The following is a 25036-nucleotide window of genomic DNA, read 5'->3' on the forward strand; positions in this document are numbered from 1 at the left end:
AAAAAAAGAAAGGAATATAGAGTATAATCCCATTTCTGTAAAACAAAAGCATCCATTCAAAATATGCTAAGAATTTGAGTGTGTATAAATATTTTACATGAATATATTGTGCAAACAAAGAAAAAGATCTGTTTTGTTTTTCACAATAGGCATGTATTGGGTTTTTCTTAAATTCCAAAGTATTTTAAAAGCAATATGTTAATTTCACCCAATGCCAAAATTATTTTCCTACTATACTCATGTAGAGCTTCTCCATGTGAGCTGTGATTTTACAATTTAAACATTAGAAGGGTACTCTTTATTAGCAAATGGCCATATTATAAGTCAGATAACTAGAAAGTAAATTGCACTGGTAAAGAAAAGTAAAGCCCAATGAAAGAAGGTAAATGGAAAATCAGTGAGGGAAAATGCAAGGATCTGTGATTCCATACTATACTTTTCTATTTTCTTTTAAATCAAGTTATGAATTTTTAAAATCAATTTTTCTCCAAAAATATAAAAAACTAATAAATCTGACACCACTTCAAATCATCTAATCAGATGTAACACACTATACATATTTCCACAGAGTAGTAGGTCTTATTTTACCTTGTTTTTTTTCCACTTAACATTATCTCCTACATATATTTCCATGTAAAAACCAACTTGAAATTTTTACTAAAATTGAGTTATTATCTTACTGGGAGATATTTGGGATTGTTGCCTATTTTAGTTCTTCATAAGGGACACTAATATGAGCATCTTTGAGCAGATACCTTTCTTTCTCTTTAGAATTATATCCATGGGATGTATCTTCCAAACTGGAGCTACCTTATGAAAGGATAGGAATAGTTTTATAGCTATGTGATTATCAAAACAAGGTATAGCAGTGTTTTTCAGTTTGGAGTGGGAGAGAAAGTGTAATTTGAAAAAGTCATATTAAATATTTTAATACCCATTGTTTTTGCAATATAAGTAAAGCATGCTATTTATGATTGTGATTTTTCTATATTTCCAGTTATGAAAACAAAGCAATGCAACAGATGTTATGTCAAAAGTGACCTACACTGAACTTTACAATCCCTAGGAGAGAACAGCTTGCAGCAATCAAGTAGACTAAATGATCCAACCTAACACACTGCATAATGGAAATAAAACATTTCCATAGCTGTAATTTTTGTCAAAATATTTATTTTGGAATAAAAAATTAAATTTTTATGTTTTTCAAGGAGGTACAGAAAAACTTATCCCAATCCTTCTCTTCCCCACCCCCTTCCTCCTTGGCAACCACAAGTCTGTTCTCTGTACCTATGAATCTGTTTCCATTTCATAAATGTGTCCATTTGTGTTGTATTTTAGATTCCACATATAAGTGATATTATATGGTATTTGTCTTTTTCTTTCCGACTTAATATGATAATCTCTACGTCCTTCCTTGTTGCCGCAAATGGTATTATTTCATTCTTTTTTATGTCTGAGTAATATTCCATTGTGTAATATTCCTTCTTTATCCATTCATCTGTTGATGGACATTTAGGCTGTTTCTATGTCTTAGAAACAACTAGCAGCTATTGTGAACAGTGCTGCTATGAACATAAGGGTGCATGTATCTTTTCAAATTATAGTTTTGTCTGGATATATGTCCAGGAGTGGGCTATATGTCCAGGACTGGATATAGTTTTGTCTGGATATAGGTCCAGGAGTGGGATTGCTGGATCATCTGGCAACTCTTATTTTTAGTTTTCTGAGGAACCTCCATACTGTGCTCCATAGTGGCTGCACCAATTTACATTCCCACCAGCAGTGCAGGAGGGCCCCCCCTGCAGCTAAACCTTTAATTTTTGAACTCAATCTATTTATTAATGAAGACTATTTTCCTCTCTGCTATCTTAGGTGTTCAAATCTCTTTACCTTCCTTTCATTTTATTTCTCTCATTAGAATTTTTTCATTTTTCCTTAGACAAATCTCACATACCAAGTTAAATGAATTCTTAGGTAGTTAATGGAAGGTTTTGGTCACTATTGTGAATGGAATCTTATGTTAAAATTTTCTTAAGTTAAATAAGCAATACATGAACATATTCCTGGTATAAAAAATTCAAAAATACAAACATACAAAAAACATAAAGTGAAAGCTCCCTATATTCCTTTCCCCCAATCTTATTTCCCCTTCACTAAAGGTAACCACTATTAAATGGCCTTTCATTTTGTATTTCACATACATACAGGTGAACACACACACAAAATACCCAAATATGTAGTTTGATAATCTGGCTTTTTTTACACATGGGATGATGCATTACATACTGTGCTAGTTAGTTTTCTTTTTCCCTTAATATATATCCGGAAAGTCTTTTGGGTCTCTACATGTAGATTTAACTCACTGTTTGTTTGTTTTTTACAGCTTCATTATAGTCCATAATATTTCTGCACCATAATTTATATAACCAATGTTTTATTGACAGTTATTTAGGTTGTGTCAAACTTTTTGCTATTACAAGTAATGCTGTAATAAGGTATTTTTTTGTTTACACCAAAAAATATTTTTCTAGAATATATATCTACAAATAGAAACAGTGGGTCAAAGGAATGCATCCTTAAAAATTTCAACAGATACAGTTATCCTGCCCTTCAAAAAGGCTGTATATTCCCATCACCATTGCCCATTTCCTTAGAGCCTCACCAACCTGGATATCCTTTCATCCAAACTGATGGGTAAAACATCTCCCATTGTTGTTTTAATATGCATTTTCCTGATTACTTGTGAAGTCAAACATCCTTTCATATACTTACTGCTGTGTATAGTTCTTCTATGAATAACATAGTCATAAACATCTTTTGCTCATTTTCCTGTTAAAATTTTGGTATTTTTCTATTATTTGGTTTATAAGAATACAACTGAATTTTTAAAATTTTTGCTTTGTTTCCTTGAGTTTGCTAGACTTTTAGTCTAGTCACAAAAATCTGAAAAAAAAAAGGTTATTTCCTATGTTCTTTTCTTTCACCTCTAATCTCTAATTGCTGTTAGCAACATCATTAGTACTAGGCCTGGGGCATCAGCAATATTGCTGAAACTTTTTATTCTTTAGAAAAAACTTGAAACAATTACTAAAAAGAATGCCACTTTATTTAATTTTGTTTGCTTTTCTTGTCAACAAAAGGGAGGTGCCTGGTTAATGCTCACTAATGGTGTAGATGCAAATGCTCACTCTGCAACTTATTAAGTAGTATATGACCTGGACAATTTACTTTAAGTCTCAGTTTCCTCAATCATAACATAGGAATTTAATACCTTCATAGCCCATTTTGAGGATTAAAGAGATCATTCTTATAAAGCATTTGAACAAGCACTTGCCACACAGTAAGTACTCAATAAATGTTACCAATATTATTATTACTAACAACAGTCAGCGATATGAGAGCGCTATTGCTAAGTAACAAAATTTTGGTCAGCATGGAAAGCAATCTATGATATCTTTCATTCATATACGCTTTCCACATAGTAAATAGTCAAAGAGGAAGGGTTTTCAAGAAACCTAAAAATCCAATCTTTATGGCGCAAAATGCCATACCAGGTTTGCTTCTAAAAGAGCCTACTCCACACATCACAATTAAGCACTATACTTACGATTTTTGTGGCCCAGTGTCATAATTCTATCCATATCATCAGCATTATTTACCACATAAGCTGATAAATCCTTGATATAAACTCCCACATCAGGTCTTTCTTTAACCTAAAAAAAAAATCATACAGACTTTACACATATATCCATAATTCTTCCACAGTTATTTATTGAATATCTACTACATGTTGGACACTGTGCTAGAGAGTGAGGATACAGTGATGAACAAGGTAGACAGTTTCTACACTACTGGGGGTAACAATCTACAGGGAGAACATACAAATGAATAATTACACACACAAATTATTTTATTTTATTTCAATTGTGATAATGCCATGAAGAAAAAAAAATACAGTGAAGTATAAGAATACAATATAGGGACTTCCCTGGGGGCGAAGTGGTTAAGAATCCACCTGCCAATGCAGGGGACACGGGTTCGTGCCCTGGTTCAGGAAGATCCCACATGCCACAGAGCAACTAACCCTGTGTGCCACAACTACTGAGCCTGCACTCTAGAGCCCGTGAGCCACAACTACTGAGCCTGTGTGCCACAACTACTGGAGCACCTAGAGCTCATGCTCCGCAACAAGAGAAGCCACTGCAATGAGAAGCCCGCGAACCGCAATCTCCATACTGTTTTCCACAGTGGCTGCACCAATTTACAGTTCCGCCAACAGTATAAGAGGGTTCCCTTTTCTCCACAGCCTCTCCAGAATTTGTTATTTGTAGACCTTTTGATGATGGCCATTCTGACCAGTGTGAGGTGGTACCTCATTGTAATTTTGATTTGCACTCCTCTAATTATTGGTCTTTATCTTAACAGCAATTTGAAGCCACTGGAGTATTTCACACAGCTGAATGAAATGATCAGATCTATGGTATCCATGTAAAAATATTACCTTTCCATGAGTAACTTTATGAGAACTTTTACCCAACTTGAAGGCTGTATTTGGGATATATTTATTTAAAATACATATAGTATTTTAATACTATCTGTAAAATACAAATAGAAATACAAAATTCACTTTTCAAGGCCCTAGAAGTCACATCCAACAAATCAACAGAATAAAGTGAAGCTGAGGCAGAGGCCTGTGGCTGCCAGTGGGGCGAGCCATTCCAAAGGTAGTAAGACTGGACAAAGATGATAAACAAAAGTTTATATCAGAAACAAAAGTCACAAAGGCAAATACTCTAAATTCTAGGTGTTGATCTTAAATCTAGTTAGAGGTTTTGGGTTTCTTTAGTCTCTCTCTCTTTTTTTTTTTTTTTTTTTTGCAGTACGCCGGCCCCTCACTGTTGTGGCCTCTCCCACTGCAGAACACAGGCTCCAGACACGCAGGCTCAGCGGCCATGGCTCATGGGCCCAGCCGCTCTGTGGCATGTGGGATCTTCCTGGACCGGGGCACGAACCCATGTCCCCTGCATCGGCAGGCAGACTCTCAACCACTGCGCCACCAGGGAAGCCCTCTTTAGTCTTCTTTATGATATATTTATACATTAGGAAAAATTACCTTTTTTCTGTCATGAGATATACATTAAGCCCTTATTTTACTAGTAGTAAAGAAATGTGTTGGTCTCTATAAACCAACGGGTTTCAAACTGTGCTCTGACAAGCATTAGAGGGTCCATGATGGCAATGACGGGGCCATTGTGTGAGTTTGGGGGTTCTCAGACCCAGACACAAGTTCTAAAGAGAGCTTTACTTTCACGTATTTTATAGATTGGGCTTCCACATAAGGTTTGGTTTGATTCAACTGTTTAATGGCTTTAAATCTTTTTAAATGTTTGAATATTACTGGCTTATGTCAATGCTTCTCAGAAAAATCTATGGTAAAGAATTATACGTATATTTCTAATGTGGAAAGTGATATCTCTGAAAAATACAAAAATCATGCACTTGGATACCATGACAATGTCAAATTACTATAAAAGTTTTTAAGCATGTACTTTCATTTACTATTCTCATCTCATTGCAGACTGAAAACAAACATTCTTCAAACTGGCATCAGTCTGCAAAGTCTACAGTCATTCCCAATCACAAGATATTAATTCTACATTCAATTATTAATTGTAGATAAACTAATTAGACATGAAATATGAAGAAACTGAATATGATTCTGAAATAAAGCAGGACTCTGAGACAAGATGGCAGACAGAAGGACACGAGCTCACCCTGTATCAAGAAAACACCAAAATCACAACTAACTGGTGAACAACCATCAAAAAAAAAACCACTACCACCTACCAAAAAAGATATCCTACATCCAAAGACAAAGGAGAAGCCACAAGAAGACATTAGAAGGGGCTCAATCGCAATAAAATCAAATCCCATATCTGCTGGGTAGGTGACCCACAAACTGGAAAATAATTATATCACAGATGTTCTCCCACAGGGGCGAAAGTTCTGAGCCCCAACATCAGACTTCCTATCCTGGGGGTCTGGCATCGAGAGGAGAAGCCCCCACAGCATCTGGCTTTGAAGGCCAGTGGGGTTTGATTGCAGGATTCCACAGGACTGGGGGAAAGAGGAACTCTACTCTTGGAGGGCACACACAAGGTCTCGTGCACACCAGTGCCCAGGGGAAAAAGCAGTGACCTCGTAGGAGCCTGGGCCAGACCTACCTGCTGGTCTTGGAGAGTCTCCTGGGGAGGCAGGGGTTGGCTATGAATCACTGTGGGGACAAAGACACTGGCGGCAGTAGTTCTAGGGAGTACTCACTGGCATGAGTCCTCCTGGAGGCTGCCATTTTCTTACCAAGACCTAGCGCCACCCAACAGCCTGTAGGCTCCAGTGCTGGGACTCCTCAGGCCAACCAACCAACAGGGCAGTAACACAGCCCCACCCATCAGAAGACAGGCTGCCTAAAGTCTTCCTGAGCCCACAGCTGCCTGCTAAACAGCCCCCTTGACACGGCCCTGCCCACCAGAGGGACAATACCCAGCTCAACTCACCAGTGGGCAAGAACCAGTTCCCCCCACCAGGAAGCCTGAACAAGCCTCTTAGACCAGTCTCATCCACCAGGGGGCAGACAGCAGAAGCAACAAGAACTACAGCTTGCAGCTGGCGGAATGGAAACCACGATCACAGAAAGGTAGACAAAATGAGATGGCAGAGGACTATGTCCCAGATGAAGGAAGAAGATAAAACCCCAGAAGAACAACTAAGTGAAATGGAGATAGGCAATCTACACGAAAAAGAATTCAGAGTAATGATAGTAAAGATGATCCAAGATCTCAGAAAAAGAACGGAGGCACGGACTGGGAAGATACAGGAAATGTTTAACAAAGAGCTAGACGATCTAAAGAACAAACAAACAGAGATGAACAACACAATAACTGAAATGAAAAATACGCAAGATGGAATCAATAGCAGAGTAAATGAGGCAGAAAAATGGATACGTAAGCTGGAAGACAGAATGCTGGAAATCACTGCTGTGGAACAGAATTTTTAAAAAAGAATGAAAAATGAGAACAGTCTCAGACACCTCTGGGACAACGTTAAACACACTGACATTCACATTATAGAGATCCCAGAAGTAGAAGCGTGAGAGAAAGGACCTAAGAAAATATTTGAAGAGATAATAGCTGAAACCTTCCCCAACATGGTAAAGGAAACAGTCACCCAAGTCCAGGAAGTGCAGAGAGTCCCAGGCCAGGTAAACACAAGGAGAAACATACCGAAACATGTAGTAATCAAATTGACAAAAATTAAAGACAAAGAGAAAAATATTAAAAGCAACAAATAACTTAAAAGGGAATCCGCATAAGGCTATCGGCTGATTTTTCAGCGGAGACTCTGCAGGCCAGAAGGGAGTGGCATGATATATTTAAAGTGAAATCAGTGCTTTGTGACCACCTAGAGGGGTGGGATAGAGAGGGTGGAAGGGAGACGCAAGAGGGAGGGGATATGGTGATATATGTATATGTATAGCTGATACAAAGCAGAAACTAACACACCATTGTAAAGCAATTATACTCCAATAAAGATGTTAAAACAAACAAACAAACAAAAATAAAGTGATGAAAGGGAAGAACCTACAACCAAGAATACTCTATCCAGCAAGCCTCTCATTTAGATTTGATGGAGAAATCTAAAGCTTGCCAGACAAGCAAAACCTAAGAGAATTCAGCACCACCAAACCAGCTTTGCAACAAATGCTAAAGGAACTTCTCTAGGCAGAAAAAAAAAGGACGTAAATACACACAATAAAATTATGAATAGAAAAGCTCACCAGTAAAGGCAAATATATGTTAAAGGTAGGAAATCATCCACACACAAATACAATATCAAAACCAGCAATCAAGAGGAGAGTACAAATGCAGGATACTGGAAATGCATTTGAAATTAAAAGACCAGCAACTTAAATCTATCTTGTTTATATATAGAATACTATATCAAAACTTCATGGTAATGGCAAATCAAAAATCTGCAATAGATACACACACAAAAAAGAAAAAGGAATTCAAACACAACTCTAAAGTTAGTCATCAAATCACAAAGGAAGAGAACAAAAGAGGAAGGGGAGAAATAAGACCTACAAAAACATATCCAAAACAATTAACAAAATGGCAGTAAGAACATACATATCAATAATTACCTTAAATGTAAATGGATTAAATGCTCCAACCAAAAGACACAGACTGCTGAATGGATACAAAAACAAGACCTGTATATATGCTGTCTACAAGGGACCCACTTGAGATCTAGGGACACATACAGACTGAAAGTGAGGGGATGGAAAAACGTCTTCCATGCAAATGGAAATCAAAAGAAAGCTGGAACAGCAATACTCATTTCAGACAAAATAGATTTTAAAATAAAGACTGTTACAAGAGACAGAGAAGGACACTACATAATGATCAAGGGATCAATCCAAGAAGAATGTAACAATTCTAAATATATGCACACAACATAGGAGCACCTCAATATATAAGGCAAACGTTAAGACCCATAAAAGGAGAAAGTGACAGTAACACAGTAATTGTGAGGGACTTGAACACCCCACTTTCAACAACAGACAGATCATCCAGACAGAAAATCAATAAGGAAAAACAGGCCTTAAATGACACATTAGAACAGATGGACTTAATTGATATTTATAGAGCATTCCATTCAAAAGCAGAATACCCATTCTTCTCAAGTGCACATGGAACATCCTCCAGGATTGACCACATGCTGGGCCACAAAGCAAGACTTGGTAAATTTAAGAAAATTAAAATCATATCAGGACTTCCCTGGTGGTGCGGTGGTTAAGAATCCACCTGCCAATGCAGGGGACACGGGTTCGAGCCCTGGTCCACAAAGATCCCACATGCCACGGAGCAAATAAGTGCATGCGCCACAACTGATCCTGCGCTCTAGAGCCCAAGAGCCACAACTACTGTGCCCACATGCTGCAACTACTGAAGCCCATGTGCCTAGAACCTGTGCTCCGCAACAAGAGAAGCCACCGCAGTGAGAAGCCCGCTGACCACAACGAAGAGTAGTCCCCGCTCGCCACAACTAGAGAAAGGCCACGCACAGCAACAAAGTCCAACACAGCCAAAAATAAATAAATAAATTTATTTTTAAAAGTCATATCAAGCATCTTTTCCAACCACAATGCTCTGAGATTAGAAACCAATTATAAGGGAAAAGAACTGTAAAAAACACAAACACGTGGAGGCTAAACAATATGCTACTAAACAACCAATGGATAACTGAAGAAATCAAAGAGAAAATTAAAAAATACCTAGAGACAAATGAAAATGAAAGCACAACTATCCAAAACCTATGGGATGCAGCGAAAGCAGTTCTCAGAGGGAAGTTTACAGCAATACAATCTTACCTCAGGAAACAAGAAAAATCTCAAATAAACCTAACCTTACACCTAAAGCAATTAGAGAAAGAACAAACAAAACCAAATAGAAGGAAAGAAATCATAAAGATCAGAGCAGAAATAAATGAAATAGAGATGAAGAAAACAATAGAAAAGATCAATCAAATTAAAAGCTGGTTCTTTGAAAAGATAAACAAAATTGATAAACCTTTAGCCAGACTCATCAAGAAAAAAAAGGAGAGGGCTCAAATCAATAAAATTGAAATGAAAAAGGAGAAGTTACAATGGACACCAAAGAAATACAAAGAAATACAGAGGATCATAAAAGACTACTACAAGCAACTATACGCCAATAAACTGGACAACCTGGAAGAAATGCACAAATTCTTAGAAAGGTACAACCTTCCAAGACTGAACCAGGAAGAAATAGAAAATACAAAGAGACCAAACCCATGCACCTATGGTCACCTAATCTATGACAAAGGAAGCAAGAATATACAATGGAGAAAAGACAGTCTCTTCAATAAGTGGTGCTGGGAAAACTGGACAGCTACATGTAAATGAATGAAATTAGAACACTCCCTAACACCATACACAAAAATAAACTCAAGTGGATTAAAAGCCTAAATGTAAGGCCAAATACAATAAAACTCTTAGAGGAAAACATAAGCAGAACACTCTTTGACATAAATTGCAGCAAGATCTTTTTCAATCTACCTCCTAGAGTAATGAGAAGAAAAATAAACAAATGGGACCAAATTAAACTTAAAATCTTTTGCACAGCAAAGGAAACCATAAACAAAATGAAAAGACAACTTACAAAATGGGAGAAAATATTTGCAAACAAAGCAACCGGCAAGGGATTACTCTCTAAAATATACAAACAGTTCATGCACGTCTATATAAAAAAACAAACAACCCAATCAAAAAATGGGTAGAAGATCTAAATAGACATTTCTCCAAAGAAGACATACAGATGGCTAAAAAGCACCAATTATTAGATAAACAAAACACTAATTATTAGAGAAATGCAAATCAAAACTACACAGTATCACCTCACACCAGTCAGAATGGCCATCATCAAAAATTCAACAACCAGTTAATGCTGGAGAGGGTGTGGAGAAAAGGGAACTCTCCTACACTGTTGGTGGGAATGTAAATTGGTACAACCACTATGGAGAACGGTATGAAGCTTCCTTAAAAAACTAAAACATAACTACCATATGATCCAGCAATCCCACTCCTGGGTATATATCCAGAGAAAACCATAATTTGAAAAGATATACGCACCCCAGTGTTCATTGGAGCACTATTTACAGTAGCCAGGACATGGAAGCAACCTAAATGTCCATCGACAGAAGAATGGATAAAGAAGATGTGGTTGGGGCTTTCCTGGTGGCGCAGTGGTTGAGAATCTGCCTGCCAATGCAGGGGACACGGGTTCGAGCCCTGGTCTGGGAAGATCCCACATGCTGCGGAGCAACTAGGCCCATGAGCCACAACTACTGAGCCTGTGCATCTGGAGCCTGTGCTGAGCAACAACAGAGGCCGCGATAGTGAGGCCCGTGCACCGCGATGAAGAGTGGCCCCCGCTTGCCGCAACTAGAGAAAGCCCTCGCACAGAAACGAAGACCCAACACATCCAAAAATTAATTAATTAATTAATTAATAAAAAAGACGTGGTACATTTATACAATGGAATATTATTCAGTCATTAAAAAGAATGAAATAATGCCATTAGCAGCAACACGGATGAACCTAGAGATTATCATACTAAGTGAAGTCAGTCAGAGAAAGACAAATATCATATATTACTTCTAGGCAGAATCTATAAAATATGATACAAATGAACTTATTTACAAAATAGAAACAGTCTCACAGACTTAGAAATCAAATTTATGGTTACCAAAGGGTAAAGGTTGGGGGGAAGGATAAATTGGGAGTTTGGGATTGACATATACACATTAATATATTTAAAATAGATAACCAACCAGGACCTGCTGTATAGCACAGGGAACTCTACTCAATACTCTGTAATAAGCTAAATGGGAAAAGGATTTGAAAAATCCTTTTATATGTATATGTATAACATTATATTATATGTATATGTATAACTGAATCACTTTGCTGTACACCTGAAACTAACACAACATTGTAAATCGACTATACTCCAATAAAAATAAAATAAAATTTAAAAAGGCAGGACCTTGCGGGACCCTCCCAGGTAAAAAAAAGCCCCTCCACATCCCCCATTTCTTGTTTGTAGAAAAAGGATTTAGTCTCCCAGGCTTTTCCTGGATTCCAAAGAGCAGAGTCAAGCAGTTACTAAGGAAGTGAAGGAATGCAGAAACAAAAGAAAAGCAGTCAAAAAAACTGCTTTTTATAGCTGAAACAATAGTTCAGGTATAAAACAGAGTCCTAGTTCCTCCTCAAGGAATATATAAAACAATCTGATGTGTATCTTGGAGTTGTTCTGTAGAAACCAAGACCCCCATCCAGGTTGAGGATGATGACTACAGGCTGACCACAAGCACTAGACCTCAGACTGGACTAAACCAGGAGGTTGATGATTAAGATTCCCAAAATATCACCCTGTTAACCTCACCACCAACCAATCAGAAGTCATGCACCCTGCAACACTCACCACAAATGTTGCCTTTAAAAACCCATCCCTGAAAAAAAGCCATTAGGGAGTTAGAGCCTTCTGAGCATGAGCTTGCTTGGTGCCCTGCAATAAAACAGTGTACCTTCCTTCAACACAACCCAGTGTCAGTAAATTTGCCTTGCTGTGTGGCAGGCAAGCAGACCCAAGTTTGGTTCAGTAACAATTTTGGTGACCATGAAGGGACAGCCATCTTGAGTGGCATCTCACTCATGGCACATCAGCCCTGGGCTGACACTGGCCCTCAGATTTTGTCCAGCAGGTGCCTGAGTACTTTTGTCTCAGGGACAGCCCCAAGTGCTTGCCACTAACCAGGCAGCACTGGCCCATGGTGTTTTCGATTCCCTGGTAAAGGAAACAAGGCTCTGGTCCTGGTGTAAGACGTCTCTGGTAAGCAGTGTAACCACGTGTGTGACAACACCAGGGCATTCTTCCCTACTGGGTTGCCTTGATTGGAATTTTACTTTTTTGTGGGGGAAGGTGTATGACATGGTCATCTTGTTTTGAGCAGAGTACCACTTTAATTGGACTTTCCCTTCTGGATCAAGGAGTCCCTTGGCCATCCAGCACTGCCTGAGCAGTAATTGAGAAACTCCCTGTTAGGCCAAGGCTCATCTGCACCCCTGTCTGGAATGGTAGGTAGGAAACTTTCCATTCTCATTCTAGGAAACTGTGACCCTGAGAAGACTCTGGATACTGATCTGCCAGTCTGTCTGTTTCTGGTAATAGCAGCCGTGTGAAAGAATAATGGGTAATGAGAGCTCTGTTCTACCTTGTAGTCCCCTAGGGTGGATTTTGCAAAACTGGAAGAACTGCAGCTATGCTCCCATGAAAAGAAAGAGAATGATATTTTACTGTAACACCACATGGCCCCAACATTCCTTAGGCTCTGATGAACAATGGCCCCTCAGTGGTCTTTAGACTATAACACCTATATTCAACTAGAACTGTTTTTTAAAAGGGAAAGAAAATTGGATAAAATTCCTTATGCATAGGCTTTTATGATATTGTATCAAAGTGAGCCTTCTGGAATTAGTTTGACTTTTATCTCGGGTGTCTTAGTACACGAGTTTGAATCCTGTTTTCTCTCTGGTTTTGACCCTCATTAGGGGATCCTGGCCCTGGTTTGGGAGGAGATCCCACCAGGAGGAAAGAAGGAAATTAAAGGATTAATCATTCTCAGAGATACCCCTGATATTGACTCTCATTAGAGAGCCCTGGTCTTTACCTTTGTTAGAGAGTCCTGGTAACTTAAATGTGGTCTAGACACTCCTAAAAACTAATAGCTTAAATTCAGTCATGAGTCTGGGTCAGCGCCAGCAAGTTCACCTAGAAATGAGGCACGTGAATGTGAGTGAGTGGTATGTATTACTGTCTATTATTGTTATTTGTTTATGAAAGTTAAAAAAAAATTGGATGGTAATGCTAGCAAAGAATTTTTATCAAAAACACAGAGATTTAATTTGTATAACAAACAGTTTATAACGCCAAAACAATGAATCTCAATGGCAGCAGTTACTCCCCTGCCCAGAATGTTTTAGAAGTTTGTGGGGGAATTTCTGGTTCACTTGAGGACGCTATTAGTATTCATAGGCAGGGGCCTGGGATACTAAACACCTTGAAATGAAATGGGTCACAGTCAATGAATTGTCCCATGCAACTCTGAATGTCCTACCAGATATTAACATGGGTGAAAAAACAATTTATAATTGCCTGAATCTAAACCCTAACTCTATTGTACATATGAAGACTAAGTGCTTTCCCATGGTAATAATAATAATATAGGAATGCAGGAAAACTGAGGAAAGAACTACTTTATTTTCCTCAGAACTCTACCAAGAGCTAGTTACTATTTTAAAAGACCATGTCATTGACAGTAACACCAGTCAAGATGTTTAGATCACCAATACAACACACTTATAATAGTCTGCATTTGTAGCTGCTACAATCATAATGATTATATATGCTTCTGACTACTTCATTATGTCATTGAGTATGATCACATCTAAGCATTTATATATTGAAATACAAGCACTTTATTTTTTAATTAATTTTATTCTCTTTTATATTATAATAGGGCAGTATATTGATAATTTTTAAATTATGTGTGTAGATAGATTTCATCATCTATGAAATTTATTTCAGGATAGTCAAAGGGGCATTACAAGATATATGCTATAAAAAAGGGGCATTGGGTCTAATGTGGTTGAGAACCATTGACAAGACTGTTCCTGAGAATAAATCTGATCTATAATTACTGTTACAAAAATGGAAAATCTGTCCAAATGATTTTTATTCGAATAATCTATGCAATAAAATAATAAACTTTTAAAAGGTAAAAAGCACAGAATTAAAGTATCCATCAAAACCAAAGATGACAACTAGCAGAAATGAAACTTATCTCTATATTTGCTGTCTACACATTATCATTATAGATTAAGTCTTCATTAAGGTCCAACAAACACAAATAATACCTAAGCCTGTAATATACTGCTCCAAAAGCTCAGCTTATATAGTAAACTTAAAAAGAAAAAAAAGCTAAAATGTATTGAATACTTTATTACGTGTCAATCAATGATTTTAAAACTTTGTATTAATTTGTTAATGTTGGCAATAATCCTATAAAGTAGATACTTTTATGTGGCAAAGCTAAGGCTCATAGAGGGTAAGTAACTTGCTTAAGAACTCAGAGCCAGAATTCAAGCTAGGATGGTAAAACCTCAGAAATCACCCTTTAATCCTTAATCCACTTACCTGCGACATGAGCAAGTCAGGAAACCCCTCTAGGTTTCATTTTTTTACAATAACAAAACTGAACTGCTGAAAGATTAAATGAAATAAAGTATGTGCTACTACCACAATTTACTGTACTGAATGCCTACTGCCACATTATAAAAGCTAGTAATAGTAGCTGCTGTTATTCTAAGTGTATTCTACACCATTCTACAATGGTGACTACTCTTACCATTATTCTCTAATTATTTTACTGACAATGCAATTTCTATCAAAATTCCAATATTAATATTTTAAAGGCTAACCATTTGTCTCATACACTAAACCTAGTGTCTCATACACTATATTAATATATTTGGCAATAGTTACTAATCATTTACCACATGACTCAGCAACCCTGCTTCAGGAATTTATCCTCAGATATACCTGCACATGTATGAAATGCTGTATGTACAAGGCTATTTAGCACAGAATTGTGTGTAACGGCAAAAGATCTTAAACAACCCAAGTGTTCATCAACAGAGGGCTGGCTAAATAAATTAAAATTATATGCATACAAAGGATATTATGAACCTTTAAAAAAAAAAAGGAATGAGGAAGCTTTCTCTGCACTGATGTGGAAAAATTGCCACAATCCATTGTTCAGTGAAAAAAGCAAAGTGCAATGAGGGGAAAATAGTCTTTTCAATAAATGGTTGTGAGACAACTGGATATCCATAGGCAAAAGTGAAGCTGGTCCTCTACCTCACATGGTACATAAAAAATTAACTCAAAATGAATCAAAGACATAAATATAAGAGCTAAAACTATAAAACTCTTAGAAGAAAACAAAGGCGTAAATCTTCATGACCTTGGATGAAGCAATGATTTCCTAGATACTACACCAAAAAGCACAAGCAACAAAACTAAATATAGATAAACCAGACATGATGAAAATTTAAAATTTTTATGCTCCAAAGGACACCATCAAGATAGTGAAAAGACAATCCCACAGATGGGAGAATATTTTTGTAAATCCATATATCTGTTAACAAACTTGTATCTAGAATATATAAAGAATTATTACAACTCAATAACAAAAAGACAAAGACCCAATTAAAAATGAGCAATGGATCCGAACTGAAATTTATCCAAAGAAGATACACAAATGGCGTGAAAAGATATTCATCATCATTAGCCATCAGGGAAATGGAAATCAAGCCCACAAATGAGATACCACATTACACCCTGTAAAATGGCTATAAAAAAGACAGATAATAACGAGTGTTGATGAGGATGTAGAGAAACTGGACTCCTCTTACATTGCTGACAGGAATGTAAAATGGTACAGCCACTGTGGGAAACAGTCTGGCAGTTCCTAAAAATACAGTTACCACATTATCTAACAATTACATTCACTGATATATAACCAAGAGAACTGAAAAAATATACAGTTCAAAGATATTACAGGTTCAGTTCCAGACCACCATAATAAACTTAGTACCATGAATTTTTTGGTTACTCATTGCATATAAAAGTTATGTTTACACTATACTGTAGTCTATTAAGTGTGCAACAGCATTATGTTTAAAAAAATGTATGTACCTTAATTTCAAAATACTTCATTGCTAAAAAATGCTAACATCACCTGAGCCTTCAGTGAGTCATAATTTTTTTGCTGGTGGAGAGTTTAAAATATTGCAAGAATTACCAAAATGTGGCACAGAGACATGAAGTAAGTAAATGCTGCTGGAAAAATGGAGCTGAACAGATCTGTTTGATGCAGGTTGCCACAAACCTTCATTTTGTAAAAAACACAGTATCTGCAAAGCATAATAAAGTGAAGCACCATAAAACGAGGTATGCGTGTATTCATATAAAAACGTGTACAGGCTGTTAAAACAAAACAAAAACATGAAATACTGATTCATGCTACAACATGGGTGAATCTTGAAAACATTATACTAAGTGAAAGAAGCCAGACATAAAAGACCACAACTGTATGATTCCATTTAAATGAAATGGCCAGAATAGGCAAGTCCATAGAGACAAAAAGTAAATTATGGGTTACCAGGAGAGAGAAGGGGAATGGTGAGTGGCTCCTAATGGCCATGGAGTTTCTTTCTGGAGTAATGAAAATGTTCTAGAATTAGATAGTGGTGATGGTTGCATAACTTTCTGAATATACTAAGAATCACTAATTTGTACACTTTAAAGGGATGAATATTATGCTATGTAAATTATATCTCAATTAAAAAATAATGAATGTGAATCAGCTATACTTGTCAGTTAAAACCATAATGTACCAATTCACAAATTTTGTGATTATCTGACATTTATGCATATAATCTCACAGTTCCCTTTTCTAAGATGCTGAATGAAAGTAGTCTTTAGTGCCAATCTATTACCCAGAAGTATACAAACTAGAGTTTCTCAATCAGAAAGTGTGGTTTTTCCTTCAGGTAAAAGAAAGACTGAAAACACAAGTATTCATGACTACATTCATGATTAGTCTTAATACCTGTATTTTTGACACTTTAAAAACTTCTGACTTAAAATAAATTCTGGAGTATTCTTGGGCATTCATACCAGAGAATGAAAATTTACATTTGCAAAAAAATCTGTGTGTTAATGTTCATAGTGGCCTTACTCATAATAGCCCAAAACTGTATACAGCCCAGATGTCCTTCAACAGGTGAATGGTTAAATGCGCCATGCAATATTACTCAGTAATAAAAATGAATGAACAATCGATACATGCAACAACTTGGATGAATCTCTAGGGAGTTATGCCAAGTGAAAAAAGACAATTCCAAAAGGTTACATATTGTATGTTTATATTTACATAACATTTTGAAATGACAAAACTGTAGAAATGGAAAGTAGATCAGGGGTTGTCAGGGGTTAGGGATGGGGACAGAGGGGAGTGGTCACAGGAGAGGTGGATGTGGTTATAAAAGGGCAACATAAGGCATATCTGAGATGTTTAGTACCTTGCTGTGGTAGTGGATATGCCAATCTACACATGATAAAACAGTATACAACACAAAAGACTACAAGAAAAACTGGGGGCATTTGAATGAGATCTGTGGATTGCATCAAGGTCAATATCATGGTTGTGATATTGCATTATAGCTTTGTAAAATGTTACCACTGGGGAAAACTGTGTGAAGGGTAATCTCTCTGTATTATTTCTTACAACTGCATATGAATTTACATTTATCTCAATAAAAAATTTAATTAAAAAAATGATGCGGGGCTTCCCTGGTGGCGCAGTGGTTGAGAGTCCGCCTGCCGATGCAGGGGATGCGGGTTCGTGCCCCGGTCCGGGAAGATCCCACATGCCGCAGAGCAGCTGGGCCCATGAGCCATGGCCGCTGAGCCTGCGCGTCTGGAGCCTGTGCTCCACAAAGGGAGAGGCCACAACAGTGAGAGGCCTGCGTACCAAAAAAAAAAAAAAAAAAAAAAAAATGGTGCATATCAATGTATACAGTGTCCTACTTTTGGAGTAAAAATAAAATTGTATTTGTTTGTATTTACATAAAGAACACTGAAAGGATACTGAAAGTGGTTATCTTAGGGTGGGGAGAAATGAGGTAGGAACAAGACTTTCCAATGCATAAATGTTTAAAATACTTTTATTTTTGAACTATGTTATATTACATGGTCAAAAAATAAGTAAAATATTTAAAGTAACTTTTGTTCAAAAAAGAGCTTAATTTAGTACACATTCTAATGCTTTGGAAAATGCTCCAATTTCAATTATCCATACCTCTAACCTCTGTGTCTGATCCTTGCCCAAAAGGTCACGAACTTCTTCATTATATATTTCCAAATAAGACACTCGAACCAAAAATCTGTAATAAAACATCATTAAAAAAAAAACAGTGAAATATTAGAACAGTTTTTTAAATGTGTTTATAAAATTTATACATCTTTCTTATGCTTGTACTTCTCAATATTAGAAAATATTAAGAATTCTCTTTTACCTTGTATCACCCTCTGCTTTTGCAATATGACCAAATATGTGAGCAAATGAATTTGGAATGATTCCTCTAAGTTCAGGAACAGCTCGAACACCTTCCATGGTAAAAGTTTTACCTGTTCCAGTTTGTCCATATGCAAAAATAGTCCCTGAAAATGATGAAGAGAATCAATCACTTCACAGAGTCATGCTACAGACCAATAGCTCTTAAAATTAATTCCTTTGACACCGTGATGCAATTTCTAGCCTGGATTTAAAGTTTATTCTAGTACAAATTTCACCTTTATTATCAGCAATTACAAGATGTACTGTATGCCACATGAGCATAGCACTGTTAAAGAACTAGAGTCAATGAAATAAATACAAAATCTGACACTTTAGCTAATCATAAGAAATTTCTTAAAATGTGTATATTAATTACTTAATGTGGACGTTAAATTGGAGAAGGTAGTATAATTACAGCAAGAGAACACAGGTTCTAGAATAGAAAGACCTCAACGTGAATCCACACATCTGCCATTTTTCAGAGACTTGACCTTAGAAAGTCTATACCCAGAGATTATCTCCTCAATGGCAAAATGGGGATAAGAATGAATACTCTACATTGATAGTAAGAACCAAATGAAACAATTTACTTCAAGTGACCAGCATGACGCCTGGCAAATGGTAGTTTTTTCTTCTTATTCCTAAAATAAGTACATTATTTTGAAATAAAATGTTTTAAGTAACAGTTGTAAGGAATAGGGGGAATTAACAAAAAAAGGTGACAATACAATTATTACAAGTAATTACAGATACAACTTAAAATTTTCTAAATACCCAAATTCATTCACTCAACAAATACTACACATCTGTGTCTGGCATTGTGCTAGGCACCGGGGACACAGTGACAAACAAGACAAACACAATCTTTAATCTTATGATATGTCATCTTGGGGAGGACATACTAGCCAAATAATCATAAGCAGGATGAGTGTTGGGAAATGAGAAACACGGAGTTCTAGATGAGAGTTAAGGGACATAATCTGGGCAGGAGAACTGATGAAGGAGGAAAGGGGAAGAAGTCAGGGAAGGCTTTCCAGAAGAGGTAAGGTTTAAGATACGATCTGATATATGAGCAAGAGTTAGATAGGAACAGAGTGGACAGCCAGAGGCAAAAAAGAGAATGGAGATTTTGAAGAAATGTAATGAGACCAGAATGGAAGAAACAGAGATGGAAAAGGACAGTGGATGCAGATACAGCTAAAGAAATTAACAGGGGCCTAATCACACAGGACGATGAAGAACATCTTAAGGCTTTTAGAGCTTATGCTAAAAACAAAGTGAAGCCATAGAATGATTTTTCAATCAGAGGAGTGACATCATAGTCACTTTGGCTATACTGTATACGAAGAATTGGAAGAAAGCAAGAGGAGACGTGAAGAAATAAGTTAGAGGGCTGAAGTAGTTAGCCAGATGAGAGATGGTGCTGACAATGGATAGAAGGGGATGAGAAAGGTAGAAGGATTTCAGAGATATTTAACAGTAGGATGTCAGAGATATTTAATAGTTAGAATCAAGAGGACCTGGAAAATAACTAGTCATAAGGGGACCAGGGAAAAGGAAGAATTGAGGGTGACTTTCAGTTTCTGGCTTGACCAAAGGGATGTATGGCTATGCCATGTACTGAGATGGTGAACAACACTAGAAGAAATAACAGTTTGAAAGGGAAGATCATGAATTTAGTTTGGGGGTACCGAGCTTTAAGTCTACGATACACCCAAATGGATGTGTCAAGCAAGCAGGAGGATGGATGAGATTCATTTGCCACTGAAGCCATGGAGGTGGATGAGATTTCTCAGGAGACAGTATAGTATGAGAAGATAGCCTAGAAAGTGACAGCATAAATGAAAAACGTTTCTCAACTACTACCACTCTATTCAGTTAACAACAACTTGTCGTCATTTTTGGACTTTCTACGAAAATAAATTAATAACAACAGAAACCATTTTTATACATGGGAATAATTTAAAAGTCTTAATTTTTTCTAACTCACTAAATATTTCAAACTCTTGCATTAAGAATATAACTTACTGCATTCCAAGGAGCTGAAAATATCATGAACTCATATACTGCATTTTAGAAAAGACACCACAGCTACCATTTACTGATCATTTGCTATGTGCTATGTCATGTACTTTACATGCATTCCTATTTAATTTTCACCCCAATCCTAAGAGCTAGGCAATGTTTATATTCCCACAGTTTAGTTGAGGAAACAAAGGCTTAGAAAGGTTGAGTTACTTGCTCAATGACATAGTAAGTGGTAGAAACAAGATCTGAACACACTCCAGTTGGCTCCATAGCCCATGTTTTTTACCAGTATGTAGTGACCAAAAAGAAATTTGAGCTCAAAATTAATACCTAATGCAATTTCTATGAATGCATTAAATATATGAATATTACTAATTTAAAAAGGATATTAAGTAACCAGAGAAAGAAGAACAAACAAAACCCAAAGTTAGTAGAAGGAAAAAATCATAAAGATCAAAGCAGAAAGAAATGAAACAGAGAGAAACAAAACAATAGAAAAGATCAAACTAAAAGCTGGTTCCTCTGAAAAGATAAATTTAATTGATAAACCTGTAGCCAGACTCAACATGAAAAAAAGGGAGAGGGCTCAAATCAATAAAATTAGAAATGAAAAAAGAGAAGTTACAACGGACACCACAGAAATACAAAGGATTATAAGAGACTACTATAAGCAACTATATGTCAATAAATGGTCAATCTAGAAGAAATGGATAAACATATAACCTTCCAAGACTGAACCAGGAAGAAACAGAAAATATGAACAGACCAATCACAAGTACTGAAATCAAAACTGATTTTAAAACTGCTAACAAACAAAAGTCCAGGACCAGGTGGCTTCACAGGTGAATTCTACCAAACATTTAGAGAAAAGTTAACACCTATCCTTCTGAAACTCTTCCCAAAAATCGCAGAGGAAGGAACACTCCCAAACTCATTCTATGAGGCCACCATCACCCTGACACCAAAACCAAACAAAGATACCACACAAAAAAGAAATAGGCCAATATCACTGATGAACATAGATGCAAAAATCCTCAACAAAATACTAGCAAACTGAATCCAACAATACATTAAAAGGATGATAAGCCACGATCAAGTGGGATTTATCCCCGGGATGCAAGGATTCTTCAACATCCACAAATCAATCAGTGTGATACACACATTAATAAACTGAAGAATAAACACCATATGATCAGCCGCTGATTCCGGAGCCGAGGTCGCCACTGCAGCTACCGCTGGAGGAGTGGGCTTGGGAAGGAGGCGGTCACCACGCCCGGAGCTCCGCTAGTAAGTGTCTTTGTCCCCTGCAGTCCTCCCACGGGAATGACCATGGATAAAAGTGAGCTGGTACAGAAAGGCAAACTCGCCAAGCAGGCGGAGCGCCACGATGACATGCCTGCGGCCGTGAAGGCAGTCATGGAGCAGGGGCACGAGCTCTCCAATGAGGAGAGAAAACTGCTGCCTGTGGTTTTTACAAGAACACGGTCGGTGCCCACCGTTCTTCCTGGCGTGTCATCTCCAACATCAAACAGAAAACAGAGAGGAACGAGAAGCAGCAGCAGATGGGCAAAGAATACCGTGAGAAGATCAAGGCAGAGCTGCAGGACATCTGCAACGATGTTCTGGAGCTGTTGGACAAATACCTTATTCCCAATGCTACACAACCAGAAAGTAAGGTGTTCTACTTGAAAATGAAAGGCGATTATTTTAGATATCTTTCTGAGGTGGCATCTAGAGACAATAAACAAACCACTGTGTCAAACTCCCAGCAGGCTTACCAGGAAGCATTTGAAATTAGTAAGAAAGAAATGCAGCCTACACACCCAATTCAACTGGGCCTGGCACTTAAGTTCTCCATCTTTTACTATGAAATTCTAAACTCTCCTGAAAAGGCTTGCAGCCTGGCAAAAACGGCATTTGATGAAGCAATTGCTGAATTGGACACACTGAATGAAGAGTCTTACAAAGACAGCATCCTGATCATGCAGTTGCTTAGGGACAATCTCACTCTGTGGACGTCGGAAAACCAGGGAGAGGAAGGAGATGCTGGGGAGGGAGAGAACTAATGTCTGTCATGCCCTGTGATCTCTTCAGTGTCACTCTGTACCCTCCACGTATATCCCTTTGTGCAATTAAAAAAAAAAAGAATCGTACGTCAACTTTCAGTTTTTCACAGCCTCAGTCTAGCAAAAATGGTCCATGGGATAAGCAGCTGGTATTTGTATCTAAAAGTCAGATTGGTCACATAAATGCCACGGCATTCTGAAGTTTTGATTTTGATTAACATTGACAGGAATACTTTGTGTTTAATTTTTTTGAAAAACAATACTGTGATTATGGAGTTTTGTAATTTAGCAGCACTCTTACTGGTAGAAAACAAAATAGACCTGAATTATGTGTAACTTTTCAGAAAGTTTAATTCAATTCAAAACAGTCACTGAAATACAGTTCCATTGTAAATTTGTACAGAAAGTTATAGAGATTATATTGTGACACTGGGACTTGGAGTGAGAAACCTCTAGCTTGGCATTCGAGCTTCATGGTAATTCACAGTGATTCTGCCTGTTCTGTTCAGGGCTTGTAGACACTTGACCCATTGGGGCTGTTGCCACTCAAAAGTTCATGACTGCGGATGGCCACAGTGTCTTCCTCTGAGGAAAGTCGAAGCCAGAAATTAACATTCTTGGTGGCAGATAACTGGGTTATGACACCATGCAAAGGTCCAGTGCTCATAGACCACACGTGACTCCAACCCCTTTCCTACAGCAGCATGTTACTGACTGGCAGCTTGCGCTTCCGTAGTGGAATCTGTTTTCCCTGTAACCACGAGCTCAAGAAGGAAAAAAAAAGCCATGTATCTTACTAATGGCCTTATCTGTTTCCTGGGTAACACCTCTAAAAATAATGTTCTGCAGAGACCGCCTTTCACTTGAGGAGTAAGTACTCAGTCTTTGGGTTCTTCCTAGCTCGGGGCTTTAAAATTTTGAAATCTAAACATTCTTTCCCACTGTGCTTTTTGACTATTGATTTTGGTTTTCTCTTCTCTAAATTTGTCCTTCTTCTTCCTTACATTTTCTTCTTTGTGCATTCTCTTTGCCTTTTGTTCACAGTTTAGTACTAGATGAGCAGGGACAGGGGGCCTGGAGGGGGTGAGGGATGTTGGCCAGCCTTGCTACAGAGAGTTGAAAAGAGCTTCCTGCATCTCAGCTCTGTCTTCTTCCAGTTCTCAGAACGGTGGTTGCTCTTCAGTCACACCAAGATCTGACTCAAAAACGTATTTTTAAATATCCATGGTTTCTCCTTATATTGCAGCCAGACCTGATAATGCTTGTTAGCACCTGTCACCAGCTCTCCCAAGTGTATCCATCTCATCAAGCTCACAGACACGTTTCAACAAGACCCTATAATGCAGGGAAGTTGCATGAACACTGTGATGGGGAGAGTTGGGAATAGCCCGGCCTAGCAGTCTCACAGTATCCCCCTCCCTCCCCTGAACATTTCCCATAGCCATAGTGTCCATCTGTTTGTCCATCTGCTGAAATGAGAAACATTCATGCACTGATTTCAAACAAACCAAAAGGGAAAAAAAGAAAAAATCCGTCTTCTTTCTAGCTGAACAAAAATGTGCAGTTAATACTTGGCACTTGAAAACACAGTAGTGAATGTAGAACAAGCCTGTCTGTATATCTGGTAGCTCTCTCTCGCTTTTTCCTCACCAGTATTCTGCCTCACGTTTGCTTCTGTGATGGTTATATTGCCTAGCAAGCACACCTGTAGGTGTGAAAATAGTATAGCAAAAAAGAAAAAACCCTGGTTATTGATGTACTCGATCTGTGTATGTCTTTTAAACAGTTCTAGTTTCCACCTTACACGAATAAACAGGAAAAGTGTAAAAACTCAAAAGTGAAAAAAAAAATTTTATCAGTTAAAAAAAAACATATGATCATCTCAACAGATGCAGAGAAAGCTTTTGACAAAATTCAAAACCCATTTATGATAAAAACTCTCCAGAAGTCGGCACAGAGAGAACTTACCTCAACATAATAAAGGCCATGTATAACAAACCCACAGCTAACATCATTCTCGACAGTGAAAAGCTAAAAGAATTTCCTCTAAAATCAGGAACAAGACAAGGATGTCCACTCTCCCCACTATTATTGAACATAGTTTTGGAAGTCTTAGC

General features: G+C 37.5%; 1 protein-coding gene and 1 pseudogene across 4 annotated transcripts in view; one reads left to right on the forward strand and one right to left on the reverse strand.

Moving 5' to 3' along the window:
- The window catches only part of KIF3A (kinesin family member 3A), a 106611-nt gene that overhangs the window by 58831 nt on the left and 22744 nt on the right, over positions 1 to 25036 (reverse strand). For all 4 annotated transcript variants that reach the window (XR_003792756.1, XM_029217721.1, XM_029217719.1 and 1 more), the window contains exons 3-5: positions 18785 to 18929; positions 18568 to 18652; positions 3608 to 3713 (exon numbers count right to left, since the gene is read on the reverse strand). Coding sequence is in view for 3 of the 4 variants with exons in the window: in XM_029217721.1 (XP_029073554.1) it covers positions 3608 to 3713; positions 18568 to 18652; positions 18785 to 18929 (336 nt within the window). In the remaining variant the exon portion in view is untranslated. The remainder of the gene's footprint in view (positions 1 to 3607; positions 3714 to 18567; positions 18653 to 18784; positions 18930 to 25036) is intronic.
- On the forward strand, positions 22177 to 23098 carry LOC114892596 (annotated as a pseudogene).

This window comes from Monodon monoceros, unplaced genomic scaffold (assembly GCF_005190385.1).
Source record: "Monodon monoceros isolate NGI ecotype Baffin Bay Population unplaced genomic scaffold, NGI_Narwhal_1 Super_Scaffold_12, whole genome shotgun sequence".
NCBI classification, from domain to species: Eukaryota; Metazoa; Chordata; class Mammalia; order Artiodactyla; family Monodontidae; genus Monodon; species Monodon monoceros.